Below are 14,164 nucleotides of genomic sequence, written 5' to 3'. Positions count from 1 at the left end.
CTGGTACAGGAGTGCCAGCTTAGCCCCACAACCGTGAATGCCTGGGGCAGTGGGTGCCATGCAGCGTGCATGGCCCTGGCATTGAAATTTATGGGTGCCCAGCCCCTTCATGGGGAATTTTGTGGGTGCTCAGGCACCCAGGGAGTTGGCACCTACGACCTGGTATATCCACCCTGCTGCTGCTTCCCTGTTATCTGCAATTACTGCATGTCCTCCCTTGTAAGGTCATATTTTACAGCCTTTACTTACTCAAACATTAACAACACCTAATAGCAAAGGCACAGCAATTATGGCTTATTGCCAGAGAGTTATTTAACTAGGTTGTTTTGCTGATGATAGTGGCTCTTAAAAGACTTGAGCAATATTCAAGGTTCAGTAGTCTTCATCTCAGCAGCAAATGCAGTAAATTCGATGGGTCCAGGAGGGGTACGGCATGCACTTGCCAATTATGGCCACCAGAGGGGATTAAATCAGCAGGAAATGAGAAGTTTCTGAAAGTACACACACGGCAGACAGATGGAACATGGGGCTTTAAGAACTCAGAAGGAAGGATAAAAATACAGAATGCATGATCCATCAGAGAGGGTGGCAAATCTATATGCACACCAGGATGTGTGTCACACTCCTGAGGATGAGAATATTAAGTTCCCTTTGTAAGACCCTCCAAGTGTCCCTATTTTCCAGGGACAATCCCAGATTTACAGAAGCTGTCCCGGTTTCTGATTTGATCCCAGAATGTCCCACTTTTCCTTAGGACATCCCTATTTTCACTGGACAAATGTTGGAGGGTATGGAGTTATGCGACCCCCAAGCCAAGGAGATAAGTAACTATACAACCTGTAGAAGACATCTGAAGGCAGATGGGGAGGTATTTATTATTGGGAGGTTTTATTATGTTTAATGTTTTGTTATGATTTTATATCTGTTGGAACTTGCCCAGAGTGGCTGGGGCAACCTAGTCAGAAGAGTGGGATATCAATACAAAATACAACACAACACAACACGAATAGAAAGAGTCCTTATTTTCATAAGAGAAATGTTGGAGGGTATGCTTTGTTACATTGACATAGTTCATGTCACATACGAACATGAGTTTGACCAAACTGCGGGAGGCAGTGCAAGACAGGAGTGCCTGGCGTGCTCTGGTCCATGGGGTCACGAAGAGTCGGACACGACTAAACGACTAAACAACAACAACAACAACATGTCACATACCCTCCAACATTTCTATGATGATCACAGGGATGTCCTATTCAACAACAACTACAACAACAACTACAACAACAACAACAACTGCTACTATTACTACTCTGCCCCTCTGACTGGGTTGCCCCAGCCACTCTGGGTGGCTTCCAACATGTATACAAACATAATAAAACATTAAACATTAAAAAAAACACTTCACTATACAGGGCTGCCTTCAGATGTGTTCTAAAGGTTGTATAGTTTCTTATCTCCTTGGCTCAGGGGTTGCATAACTCCATCCCCTCCAACATTTATCTGATGAAAAGAGGGATGTCCTGAAAAACGGGACCTTCCAGGATCAATACAGAAACCGGGATGGCTTCTGTAAATCTGGCGATGTCCCCGGAAAATAGGGACACTTGGAGGGTCTGTCATGAACGCACCTCAGCTATGGGTTTTAAACATACCTCAGCTATGTTTTAAAATAAACATTCTGTTGCTGGCTGAGTTCTGGGGGCAGAGCATGGAGGGCATCAGAAGGTGAGTCCAGAGGGCAAGGTTCAGAGGTTCTTGGTGGGCCCAGTGGAGGCCCAGTGAAGTGCTCTGCATTTTATCTTCATTTACCCCCTTTGAAGTGGGTTAGGCAGAGGGACAGTGCCCATTTTGGATAACCATTTTGGATACGCACACAAGAACTTATGAAGTCGAGATATTAACAGGTCTCGCATGCACACATTCCATCCTCGCACCCCTGCTCCTTCTGAGTGTCCCATAATTCAATACTTCCTGGGATAATTAACTACAGTTCCCCGGTACCTCGGTTTAAGTACACAATTGGTTCCGGAAGTTTGTACTTAACCTGATGCGTACTTAACCTGAAGTGAACTTTCCCATTGAAAGTAATGGAAAGTGGATTAATCCGTTCCAGACGGGTCCGCAGAGTGCTTAAACTGAAAGTACTCAAACTGAGGCGTACTTAAACCGCGGTATGACTGTATTGAACTGCATTAGGCTGATACTGATGGAATCGGTATTAGGCTGATTTGGGATAGCTCAGTTGGTTAGAGCATGGTGCTGATCATGCCAAGGTTGCAGGTTCGATCCCTGTAAGGGACAGCTGCATATTCCTGTATTGCAGAGGGTTGGACTAGATGATCCTCAGGGTCCCTTCCAACTCGACAATTCTATGAATCTATATCCCTATGTTCTTTATTAACCCCCTCGCCCAAGGTCCCCAGACAACCGAAAGACACATTTATATGCTATATGGGGACACAATACACTACAGGATATCTGCAGCAGCAGAAAGCTTGTTTTAAATTTAGAGGAAAGTTTAGCCTTGAACTCTGCCTGGGTTCCCAGTGAGGATCTCAGAGTCACCTCTGCTGTCCTTGCCCACAGAAAGGGGACTCTTGCGATATTGATCAGCCAGCTCAAGTGTCTGCTTTCGCCTCTGTGAGCATGCAACTCTTTCTTAAAGGGGCCATGAGGCCCCAAAATGACCTAACCTATCAAATGGAGGCTTGCTTGCTTATGACACAGGATCACAGCTGTCAACTTTCGGATTTGAAAAATAAGGGATCAGCAGCCTCACCTGTCCCGGGGACAGTCTACGGAATATCTAACAATCCAGGATAGCAGTGGGAAAAGGCGCTGGAATGAGGGAATTTCCAGCAAAAAAAGGGAAGGTTGACAGCTATGCACAGGATAAGCACTCAGTAGAATAGGTAGGGGGTCAGTGTCTCTGGGGCCAGAGGTAGGAGATTAAATTGGCTACCGGTATTTCCAATCTTCAGATAGTAGCAATATAGGGCTGTATCTGACGTTAGTCCAACTCAAGAGCAGATCCACTGAAGTTAATGGGCACGACTAAGTTAGGTCCATTAATTTCAGTGGGTCTATTCTGAGTCGGACTTACCGTAGTTAATGGGTAACCCAGCACCCCTGTGCAAATTACCTGCACAATATCTGTGAAATGAGCATTGCCTGTTGCTTCTGTCTGTTGTTTTCCACCATCCCCCCCTCTTCAAAATGCTTTTCCTGCTTCTTACTGATTTTCCAGACAGAAATTCAACAGGTTAAGTATTTTCTCATAAGGAAGCACAACCGTGGGGAAAGCTTCACAATGATTGTACAGGCAGCCCCCTTACGTACATTCCACTTGCACGTGACTGCATTTACATGGGTCGTTGCAAAATAAATAAATAAATTGTTTGGACTTCCCTTGCTCAGGGCCACTGCCCAGAAGGGAGCGAGGGAGGGCATGTTAGGTCACTGCAGCACACGAGTCCTCTCTCTCTCTCTCGCCTCCCTGTGTGCCCTCCCTATTAAAGTAGGGTGCTCCCCACTTTACACAATTCCACTTAGGCCTGTGGGCGCCCAGAACGTAACCCCTATGTAAGTGGGGGAGCATTCTAATTTTGTGTTATGCCATAACTCCCCTGGCATCCATATCGTGACTGATGCCACCAACACACTTTCAAAATTCAAAATGTGACACCTGGTCCACAAAGGTCAGCAACCCCGACGTAGTTGGATACAACCCTTAACCTCAACTCCTAGACTGACAGCTGTCTATCACTTTTTCAGCCCGTTCATATCTGTGATGAAATCGGCCTCGGCCCAGTATACCTGAAAGAGCGTCTCCACCCCCGTTGTTCAGCCCGGACACTGAGGTCCAGCTCCGAGGGCCTTCTGGCGGTTCCCTCACTGTAAGAAGTGAAGCTACAGGGAACCAGGCAGAGGGCCTTCTCGGTAGTGGCACCCACCCTGTGGAACGCCCTTCCATCAGATGTCAAGGAAATAAACAACTATTTGACTTTCAGAAAACATCTGAAGGCAGCTCTGTTTAGGGAAGCTTTTAATGTTTAATGCTGTATCATGTTTTTAATAATCGGTTGGGAGCCGCCCAGAGTGGTTGGGGAAACCCAGCCAGGTGGGTGGGGTATAAGTAATAAAATAATAATAATAATAATAATAATAATTAGAATTAGAATTAGAATTAGAATTAGAATTAGAATTAGAATTGTAGAGCTGGGAGGGACCCTGAGGATCATTCTACTCCAGCACTGCAGGAATATGCCGCTGTCCCATATGGGGATTGAACCTGCAACCTTGGCATTATCAGTACCGCACTCTAACCAACTGAGCTATCCAGCCAGCTAAACTTAAAATAGAAGAGGACAAAAGTAGGCAGATGTGCATAAAATCTGCATATGTCAATTCATGGGTATATATGCAAATTTAGAATTAACAACAACAACAGAATAGAAATACAATCCCAGCTCCCCATAGTGTGTCCAGCTGATCCATCTGCTGTCTGGGTGATGGCACTGAAAGGCAACTTCAGAGTTGCTCTCTGTAAGGAAGGACTCATGTCTGTCCTAGACATACACAAACACATCCAGAGAAGCTCAAGCACTCATCATGCAGGATTTGCTCATTCCCTGTAATAGGATCTCCTTTACTTTTCCTGTTTTCCCCACACTGCCCTGAAAGACGTATCTATTCTGTAGGTCTTCAGCACATCCACAGAGGGTGATCTCAACCTGTCACTATATCCGGGTAGAGATTCAATCACAAGATTCAATCACAAACCAGCAAATTCAGGTTACGCAATTACAGTTGATTGGGAGGTCTTGCTTTCCTGCTTTCCTGCTTTCAGGCCGAGGGAGTTGGCGTTTGTTCACAGACAGCTTTCCGGGTCATGTGGCCAGCAGGACTAAACTGCTTCTGGTGCAATGGGAAACCGTGATGGAAGCCAGAGCGCATGGAAACGCTGTTTAGCTTCCCTCCGCAGTGGTACCTATTTATCTACTTGCACTGGCATGCTTTCGAACTGCTAGGTTGGCAAAAGCTGGGACAGAGCAACAGGAGCTCACTCTCATCTAGGGGATTCGAACCGCTGACCTTCCGATCAGTGCCACCCGCGTCCCTCATATTTGGGAGTGGGGCTGGGCGATGTAATTGAATTGAAACATCGCCCCAAACTGGTTTGAAGTCTCGATTGCACACATCACAAGCCAATGCTCCTGAGGGTGGCTCCTGGACCCGGAGCTGGTGGTGGCTCCAGGCGGGTTAAACTCCCCCTCTACCATGGCCCAGATACTGCCCATCAGGAGTGCTATTTACATAACAAAAAAACAACACCATGCATATATTGCAATTAATGTCTCTGGTTCCAATGAAGCTGGAGGGAGGGTTTCCAGCTTTTTTGTTTTCGGATAGCTCCGGTGTGTTAACAGTTGTGATAAATGCAAAATGCTCTTGAATTTGCTCCATTTTCCCCCTCCCACCCCCTTAGCTCCTGCGCTTTCAACAGCAAACTCCCAGCTGCAAAACTCAGTAGAAATAACTTGGCCTGTCAACTGATTAAAGTATTTTTTCTTTAACCTATTAAATCTCTTGCTCTTAACTGATTACCATATTACATTTTCTCCAGCACTGGTTGATGGTATGAGGCTCCTCCTGTTCAATAAAGATTGTGGGTTTCCCTTTCCAAGGCAAGACAAATAATTCATTATAAGTAAAATCCTCCCCCAACACATTAAGCCTAAACTGGAACCAGAAGATGTACACAGATGTTTCACGCTAATTGTATTTGAAGGGGCTGAGTCATGTTTTACAAGCGATGGTGCCAGGTAGCTTGCTTTTTGAACTCTTTTGTGGAGAATATATGAATGGATCAATCACACGGATTCATTGGCTCTATGCTTTCTGTGTAGGATCAAGACAGTTTGTGAAGGAGTGACAAGCTGCCTAGGGAGAAGTTAGCAATCCCTTGTGAGTTTCACAAGGTTAGGAAGGAGAGTGTTGGCTGCAGACTTCTGATGTTAAGGCACTCTAACAACCAAGGGCATAGCATGGGGCAGGGCAAGTGTTGCGCCCCCTGGTGGACTGAGCAGTAACTTCACCAGCCAGCGTCTGATCAAGGGAATCTCTCCTTGCAAACTATCCCCATCCTGGGAGCAGATATAAGACAGAAATGCAAAGTCGCTGAGTCGCCCCATCCTCCTCTCCTTGCTGAGAGGTGCTCAGCAAGCTCCAGCAGTGCTTTCCTGCCTTCCTCTTCCTCCCTCCCTTCTCAGGGGTGCGCCAGCCATGAGGAGAAGGAGGTGCCCCCCAACCCCAAAGGCCCAGCTCAGGCGTGGCTTGGCTCCCTGCACCTCCAGCCTCGATAAGGGAACCTATTGTGTGTGAGGGTGTCTGGTTGGGCCCCCTGAAATTTGCACCCAGGGCCATGGCCCCCTGTCCCCCATGCTATGCCACTCAGGGGCGTAGTCAGGATCAAAACTGGGGGGGGGGGCAAGCCATGGTCGTTCAGGGGCGGGGCCAAGGCACGGGAGGGGAGGGGCCACGAAGTGGGAATGTGGGTGGGGCTACAGGCCAGCGGGCCTGATGACATTGTGGCGGTGGCGGCGGTGGCGGCCACCTTGTGCTTCTGGGGCTGGCAGCGTTGGCGGCTACCCTGCTTGGCTGGAGAGGACGGGAGGGTCGGGCAGGCGAGAGGGGGTGGCAGGGCGGGCGAGGCAAGGCATGGCCGCAGCCACGACGGCTCCGAGGCGTTGCTGCATATCAGCATAATATTTCAACCATGGTTCAAGCCCCACCTTAGGAAAAAATTCCTGCATTGCAGGGGGTTGGACTAGATGACCCTTGTGGTCCCATCCGACTACAATTCTATGATTCTATTGATATATTACCATAGCATATGCATCATTCTGCTTTCTTGAATTGTCCTACTCCTAGGCATAGCAGCCAACTCCTAGAGGCCTAGGTGCCTCTCCCCCCCCCCCAAATTACTGGTAAATACCATATTTGAAAGAGTCATCCCCCCATGTTGATGGGCTTTCTATGTGGGGCTTATCTGCCCCCCCCGTATTTTATTAAGGATGGAAGAGGGAGGGAAGGAAGGAAGGAAGAAATAGAGAGAGGGATAACGCATATTTGTGGGTGTCTCTGGATGACGCTGTGATGCTGGAACTCTGCAGCAAGAGGACGGGAGGGTCGGGCAGCCGAGAGGGGGTGGCAGGGCGGGCGAGGGCGAGGCAAGGCATGGCCGCAGCCACGACGGCTCCGAGGCGTTGCTGCATATCAGCATAATATTTCAACCATGGTTCGGTTCCGGTTTCCGCCTGCAGGAATGGCTGACCTGTTTTCCATCCCTCCGACCTTCATGAGGAATTTGGCGGTTGCTAGGGGAGTAAAGGCAACCCCCCTACCTCTCCAGGGGTTACGGAGAGGGGCCGCTGGCCAGCGATGCCCCCTAACCCATCCGACTGTTAAAGGAGTGGGGGGGGGGCTTGGGCTGAAGCACTTATGAGGAATGTCGGAACTCCCGGACGCTAACCTGCATGGCGGGGATTTCCATGATTAAAGAAGATAATTAGGCTTAAATCCATGGACATACTTCAGAAGGAGGGGCAGAAGCTCTGTTTACTGCCAAGGAATTTACGCTGCTGAGGGTGAGGAGTTAAAGGCTGTATTTTATCTGGAAGGAAGATTGATGGGGACGGAACGCAAGGGAAGTGAGTCTTCTTTTTATTTTTTGCATATGAGTTACTTCGTACCTTCCCAGACGTGATGTCCTGGCTTGTTTGGAACGAAAGAAAAATAAAAGATATCTGTGTGAGTTGAACTTTATAAACTGTTGATACTGAGTATATTTTTTGAAGATGTGGAGTTGCCGACGAGAGAAGCCCCCCTCTAGCTGGATGGGAGGAGTGCCTGGAAAGCGTTCGGAGGATTTATGAGATGTGACGCACTTTGAATTTGAACAGCGACCTGAAGCTAAGTTCAGCTATAGGGCAAGGAGAGCCACTAATTTATCAAGAGTCTATGCATAATGTGATGGCTGGATCTTCTGCCTGGAAAAGCTGTAAATTTCATAAAGATCGTTAATCTACATAGTTATGAGAAGAAAACGAAACTGATTTGAGTTTTCTAAGATGGCGCTGCTTCGTGTTGAAAGACCGACGCAACAGGGACGCTCCGGACCAAGAAGATTTATGGGGAGGCTGGACTGTTTAACTCACACAGGAGAAAGAACATATGTAAAACCTTGTTTGATATTTATCTCAGCAGCTGGGAAAAAATCAGTGAAAGAGGAAAACATCTACGTGACTGTAAGGGAAAGATCGGGATTATTATAGACTTTGAGTGATGATTTGGACTTTAGAAAAAAGACTGCAGTGGGCAGTTGCGAGGAATCCCCAATTTCTTGAAGCATGGGAACCCCGAAAATTTTAGATGATTTGGCATAACATTCGGTTTGATTGATATGTATTTGTATAATTTGAAATAATGGGTGTGATACAATTGTTTTTAATTGGAAAATTAATAAAAATATATTATAAAAATAATAATAATATTTCAACCATGGTTCAAGCCCCACCTTAGAAAAAAATTCCTGCATTGCAGGGGGTTGGACTAGATGACCCTTGTGGTCCCTTCCAACTACAATTCTATGATTCTATTGATATATTACCATAGCATATGCATCATTCTGCTTTCTTGAATTGTCCTACTCCTAGGCATAGCAGCCAACTCCTAGAGGCCTAGGTGCCTCTCTCTCCCCCCCCTCCCAATTACTGGTAAATACCGTATTTGAAAGTCATCCCCCCATGTTGATGGGCTTTCTATGTGGGGCTTATCTGCCCCCCCCGTATTTTATTAAGGATGGAAGAGGGAGGGAAGGAAGAAATAGAGAGAGGGATAACTCATATTTGTGGGTGCCTCTGGGTGACGCTGTGATGCTGGAACTCTGCATGTACAGGAGCCTTGTAAGCAGCTTTCTCTCTGCTTGATTTACAGCAGGCACGTCCAACAGGTAGATTGTGATCTACCAGTAGATCACTGGATGACTGTGGTAGATCACTGGTAGGTCACTGGCACCCCTAAAAAAAGCTCACCCAAAAATTTCCTCCTCCCTAAAAAAAGTTGAACTATGACCTGAAGCCCTAAACAAAAATGGGCCTCCCTCCCTCCTAAAAGAAGCTCAACAAGTTTGACCTAAACCCCAAAAAACAGGGCTTCCCTTCCTTAAAAAAACTCAACAGCTTTGACCTGAACCCCCCCAAAAGGGCGTAGATCACCCCCAGTTTTAAACTCTGTGAGTAGATCAGAGTCTCTTGGGAGGTGGCCACCCCTGATTTACAGTATACAGATGCAGGAGGAGGGGCAGACTGGAACACCACTGCTTTTCATAAACATCACTGTGTCTGTCAAAGCTACAGCCCCCCCTTTCTTATTCACTTCCTTTTAGCCTTGCAGAGCCACCTTAGTCAAATTGAATCCTCTGAGTCTGCACCCTCATTAAATCGCCAATAGAACTTTTAATGCTCCTGAATGCTCATTAACAACTCCCACTTAAGAACAATAGGGTGAAAAGGTCAGCTATCGAATCTTGCCTGGGGATATATGCTCCATTGTCTTAACTGCTTAACTACTGGTAGCCACTTTGCTTTATTTATTTGATGTGTTTTTGTTAGAGCTGTGCCCCCCCCCAGCAAGCGGAGACTTAGCTGCTCTTGCTAAAGCAAAGCCCTTTCCACTTCAGTTTTTGGAGGGGAAAAGTGCTGGTTATGGTCTGTAAAATACATTAATTTTTTGCTTCTAGGGGGGGGGCAGCTGCCCCCTTCTGCCCCCCCTTGCCTACGCCCATGATGCCACTGCTTACAGTTCAGCAGGAGAAATCAGTCCCTTTTATTCAGCAGATTTTAAGGTAGCATTAAAAGCGGCGCATCAATTATTTACTTACTATTATAATATTTTTTACGAGCAGGGGATCATTTGGATTCCGCCCCCCTCCAGCACAAATACTGTCTTGGGTCGTGTCTGGTCTCTAAATACTATGACCATGCGTGCTTGTGTGCTTATGTATCTATATCTATCCCCTTAATTGCTGAATGCTGGCTTTAGCTGCTGTTATAGAGGGAAATTTCAAGCAGCGCTAAGCAGATTGCTCTGTCAGCACAAGCATTTTTGCTCTCCTGATGGAACAGTGTGTCCTCTTCTCTCTCCCCACCCCCGTGTGCTGCTCTGGAGATTCTCTCCCCTACCTGAACCAATTGGGTTGGGGGCAAGCGAGGGGAGGAGAAGAGGAAAATGCTAGTGAAAGTTCTTGTACAGGCTGGAGAGGCCAGTTAGGGCTTGTTCTCACTCATCCCATGCCTAGAAAGTATGGACCTGGGAGGCTTTCTGCTTGTTCCATGCTTTCTAGGGAAACCTGCTCTTTAGAGCTGAATCGGAGCAAACATCAATTTGTGGAAAACCTAACTGACATTTGCTCCGAATCAACACTAAAGAGAAGGTTTTCCCGGGGAAAGAGTGGGACAAGTGGAAGCCTTGATGAACTCTTAGCTGAATCCAGCCGCAAAACTCGGAGCGTTAGGATGCAATCCTGCACACACCCTGACCTAGGAGTAAGTCCCACTGAACTCAATAGGTCTCACTTCTGAGCAGACAGGCATGGCGTGGCAGCCAGTTATCTGAATGCTAGCTATTCCTGCTCCTAACAGAGACACTGAGGCTAAAGCCTAGTGATTCCCAAACTTGGGTCTCCAGCTGTTTTTGAACTACATCTCCCATCATCCTTAGCTAGCAGGACCAGTGGCCAGGGATCATGGGAATTGTAATACAAAACAGCTGGAGACCCAAGTTTGGGAAACACTGCTATAGTCTGTCATCCCAACCTTCTCTCTTTGCGAGACGACGACAACGACAACAACAACAACAACTTGCAGTTTAGGAAACTCTCAGCTGAAGAGCAGACTTAGCTCTGGGCAGGTACTTAGATGCCCTCAACCACTTGCAAGACTGCCCACTCTGGCTTCTGCTGGCAATGCCCAATGGTGGCTGCTGTCCATTGGGACAGAAAGCAGGGAGACTAACAGTTGGTGAGGCCAGGGCCAATGACAGATGGAACCACCCCCTGCCTGGTTGAAAACAAGGAAACAGGCAGTTGGGGACTACCAGTAGTTGAGGGCAGACTGAGGTTGGTGGGGCTGTGCTCTGTTCATCCTAAGGGATGAGTCTCCACTGACTGGCACATGGTTGTGCCGGTCAGCAATCACACGGTTCAAAGATGGGAGTTAACTCTTTCTCCAACAGACTTGGTTGAGTGTCAGGCCTAATGAGCAGAGCAGCTCATTCCCGGTGGTCTTCCTCCATGGACATCAGTTGCCAAGACTGAAAGTCCCCGCCGTCTCACAGCTGTCTAAGTCCCTTCCTCTCCAGGGCTTCCCCTAAGCAATCAGAGGCCGCACCTGCATGCAGCCAACCTCCCCTCCACCCTTTTCATGCCTCTTCTGGTTCTGGGAGTCAGGAGGGAAGGGGAGCCTGACTCATCTTTGACTCTTGGCCTCCCTCCCCATCTGCTTCAGCTTCTGCCTCGGATTCTGGACTTCTCACTGCTACAGACCCTCCCAGCTCACTAAGCCCTGTTACCTCTTCCGCTTCCGACACCTCCTTCTCTCAGTCTTCTCCCTTTTCTCCCTCTGGCCACTCATTGTCATCCCACCACCAATCTGCAGACTCTGAACCTTATTCCCTTGGGGGTTCCCCAGCTGGTTCCTCCTGCCATTCCTCTGTGTCCAACCAGTCCATGCCTCTGTAATCTCCACCTTTGCTAATATTAGGGCTAGCCCATTTCCTCTTCATTTCCAGCTCCCTAACTCAAAAGGAACCTGTGTGTTCTGACCAGTCCTAGAGACGGCTCCAGAACTCCAAATCATTTTCAAAATAATAATAATAATAATAATAATAATAATAATAATAATAATAATGGAGGAAGTGCTGCTGTTGTTCTTTGTCCCAGAGCAACCCTTCTGTTTACAGCACAAGCCTAATCCAATGAAGTCTGCAGCCTTAAGCAATCCTGAATTAGGAGTAAGCCCCTTTAACATGTGTGGGGCTTCCTCCAGGTTAAACATATTTAGGATGGCACTGCTCAGCCTGTGCTCAATCTTAAAACACTGTTACAACCTGCCAGGGCCGTCTCAAGCACATCGGGCGCCCGGGCGCCCGGGCGCCGTGGTGCGGAGATCGCTCCGGCGCCCCCGCCCCGCCCCGTTTCTTGCCACGGCTGGTGGGCGGGTGCAGCACGCAGCATGGTTTCTGCATGGCTCTGCTGCGCGGCGCCCCCTACCGGACCGGCACCCTGGCACCCCGCGCCACCCAGACTACCCCTAGAGCTGGCCCTGCAACCTGCAGACTATGGGGGCTCCCCCAGCATGGCAAACCCCTGCTGCTATTGCTTTAGTTGATACTTAGTCTGTAGAATAGATCCGGGGAACTCAAAAACTACTTTGGTTCTAATAAAGGCATTACAAATTTGACAGTAAGCAAGCTCACAGACCTCAGCCATAAGTAGGTCCCCCTCTTACTCGAACTCAGCACCTTAAATCAAGACCCCCCCCTCAAACCAGCCCCACAGGCACTAGGGGCTGATGCACGAGCCACTCACCACGGTGAAGTCATCAGGACCGCAGGCCTTACCACGGTATTTACAGGCCAGCATCATGTCCTCAAGTTTGTGGCCATGGCGGTCGTAAAAGCTGTACAGGTTGAGAGGCTCCTCGGGGCCCTCGAGGTCAGGCAAGGCCAACGGGAAGCCCGCTTCCAGGTAGGCACCAGGGTCGTCGTAGCCCATGAGTGGAGAGATATAGGACAGGTCGTCGAAGGTGAGCTGTGAGCCCCGGATGCGGTTGATGTTGCAGAGCGTGATGGCGGGGAAGACCATCTCGGCGCTCTCCATTTCGTCCAGCTGCGTCACGTGATGATATTCCAGGTAGTAGAAAATCCGCCCAGCTACCTGGGACAAGAAGATGGAGAGGGAGATCAGGAACGCGCCCAGCCAGAGGGCCTGGCGCACGCCAAAGCTGCCTTCTACGAAGATATGGTTGACGCCGTGCAAAGTGCAGCTGTTGGCAAAGTCCACCAGGTTTGGAGCGCTTCCTTCTTCATCTTCATCCTTCTCCTTCTTCTCCTCCTCCTGCTCCTCCTCTGGCACCTCTCCATCCTCATAGGCTTCCTCCATGGCTTCTGGCTCTTGCTGTTCATAGGAGAGTTTGTCCCCATTGCTCTCTGTCGCACACTTGACCACGGCGTGCTTCTCTTTGTTCGAAGAGAAGGAGATGGTGCAATATATCTGGATGGGCATCCTACAGGGGCCCCCTCTGAGCAGCCCTCCCCTCGCCTGTTGGCTGTTGTATTTGGAGGGGGGCTTTGGAAGGACTTCTTCCGGGGCTGGAGAACGAGGAGGGGTTGTCAAAGAGAGAAGAGAAAAGGAGAGGATGGGCAGAACGGAGGTGGGTAAGAGAAAGGTTGGGAACAGAAGGAGACACAGAGGGAAAGAAGACCCCAAAGGAGAAATGGGACAGAAACGGCAAGAAAATAAGATGGAACCAGAAGTGAGGGAATTTGGGGGTGGGGAGGAGAGAGGAAAGGAGGAGTGTGGCAGAAAGAAATGAGAGGATGAACTGCCTCCTTCCTTCAAATCTGGCATCCAGAATCAAAAGCTGATCCCTGGCTCCGAATGCTTCCGTCCTCCGACACTCTGCTCCAAAGTTGGGAGTTTATGGCTGCGCCGGACAGAGCGAGCTGTTTCCCTCGCTGGTGCTTGCTGGGCATATGTTCCTCCTAAACAGGCTACAGCAGCGCAGAAGTCAGACTCAGATGCCTAGGACAGGGTCTGCTTAATAATTCAACAGCTTCCTTGGTATCTGTGTTGGGGTTGGGAGGTGCCAAGGGAAGGACAAGCCACTCTCCTCCCCGCCCGCCCGTCCGCCCCCAAGCACACGCACACCCAGAAGCCACGCCAGTGCCAGATTATTTCCTGCACCCAGCATGTCACTGACGGCTCCAGCCTCTCGCAGCTGCTCCTATGTGCCTCCGGAAGCCGTAGCCTCGAAACAAAACTTGGGATTTGGGTTTAAAATCGTAGGACACGGGGCTCTCGAAAGCCCAGTGCTGATGGCTT

The 14,164-nt window shown here is 48.8% G+C and overlaps 1 protein-coding gene across 2 annotated transcripts in view; it reads right to left on the bottom strand.

Moving 5' to 3' along the window:
• The window catches only part of ASIC1 (acid sensing ion channel subunit 1), a 180,718-nt gene that overhangs the window by 29,310 nt on the left and 137,244 nt on the right, over positions 1-14,164 (bottom strand). The window contains exon 1 of one of the 2 annotated variants that reach the window (XM_035107939.3): positions 12,650-13,345. The exons of the other annotated variant lie outside the window; for it this stretch is intronic. Within the exon in view, the coding sequence (XP_034963830.3) occupies positions 12,650-13,345 (696 nt within the window). Of the gene's footprint in view, positions 1-12,649; positions 13,346-14,164 lie in introns of those variants that run through there. 2 annotated transcript variants of the gene reach the window in all.

The sequence above is a fragment of the Zootoca vivipara genome, chromosome 2 (genome assembly GCF_965207765.1).
Source record: "Zootoca vivipara chromosome 2, rZooViv2.hap1.1, whole genome shotgun sequence".
Taxonomy (NCBI): domain Eukaryota; kingdom Metazoa; phylum Chordata; class Lepidosauria; order Squamata; family Lacertidae; genus Zootoca; species Zootoca vivipara.
This window is presented reverse-complemented; position numbering and strand designations above follow the sequence as displayed.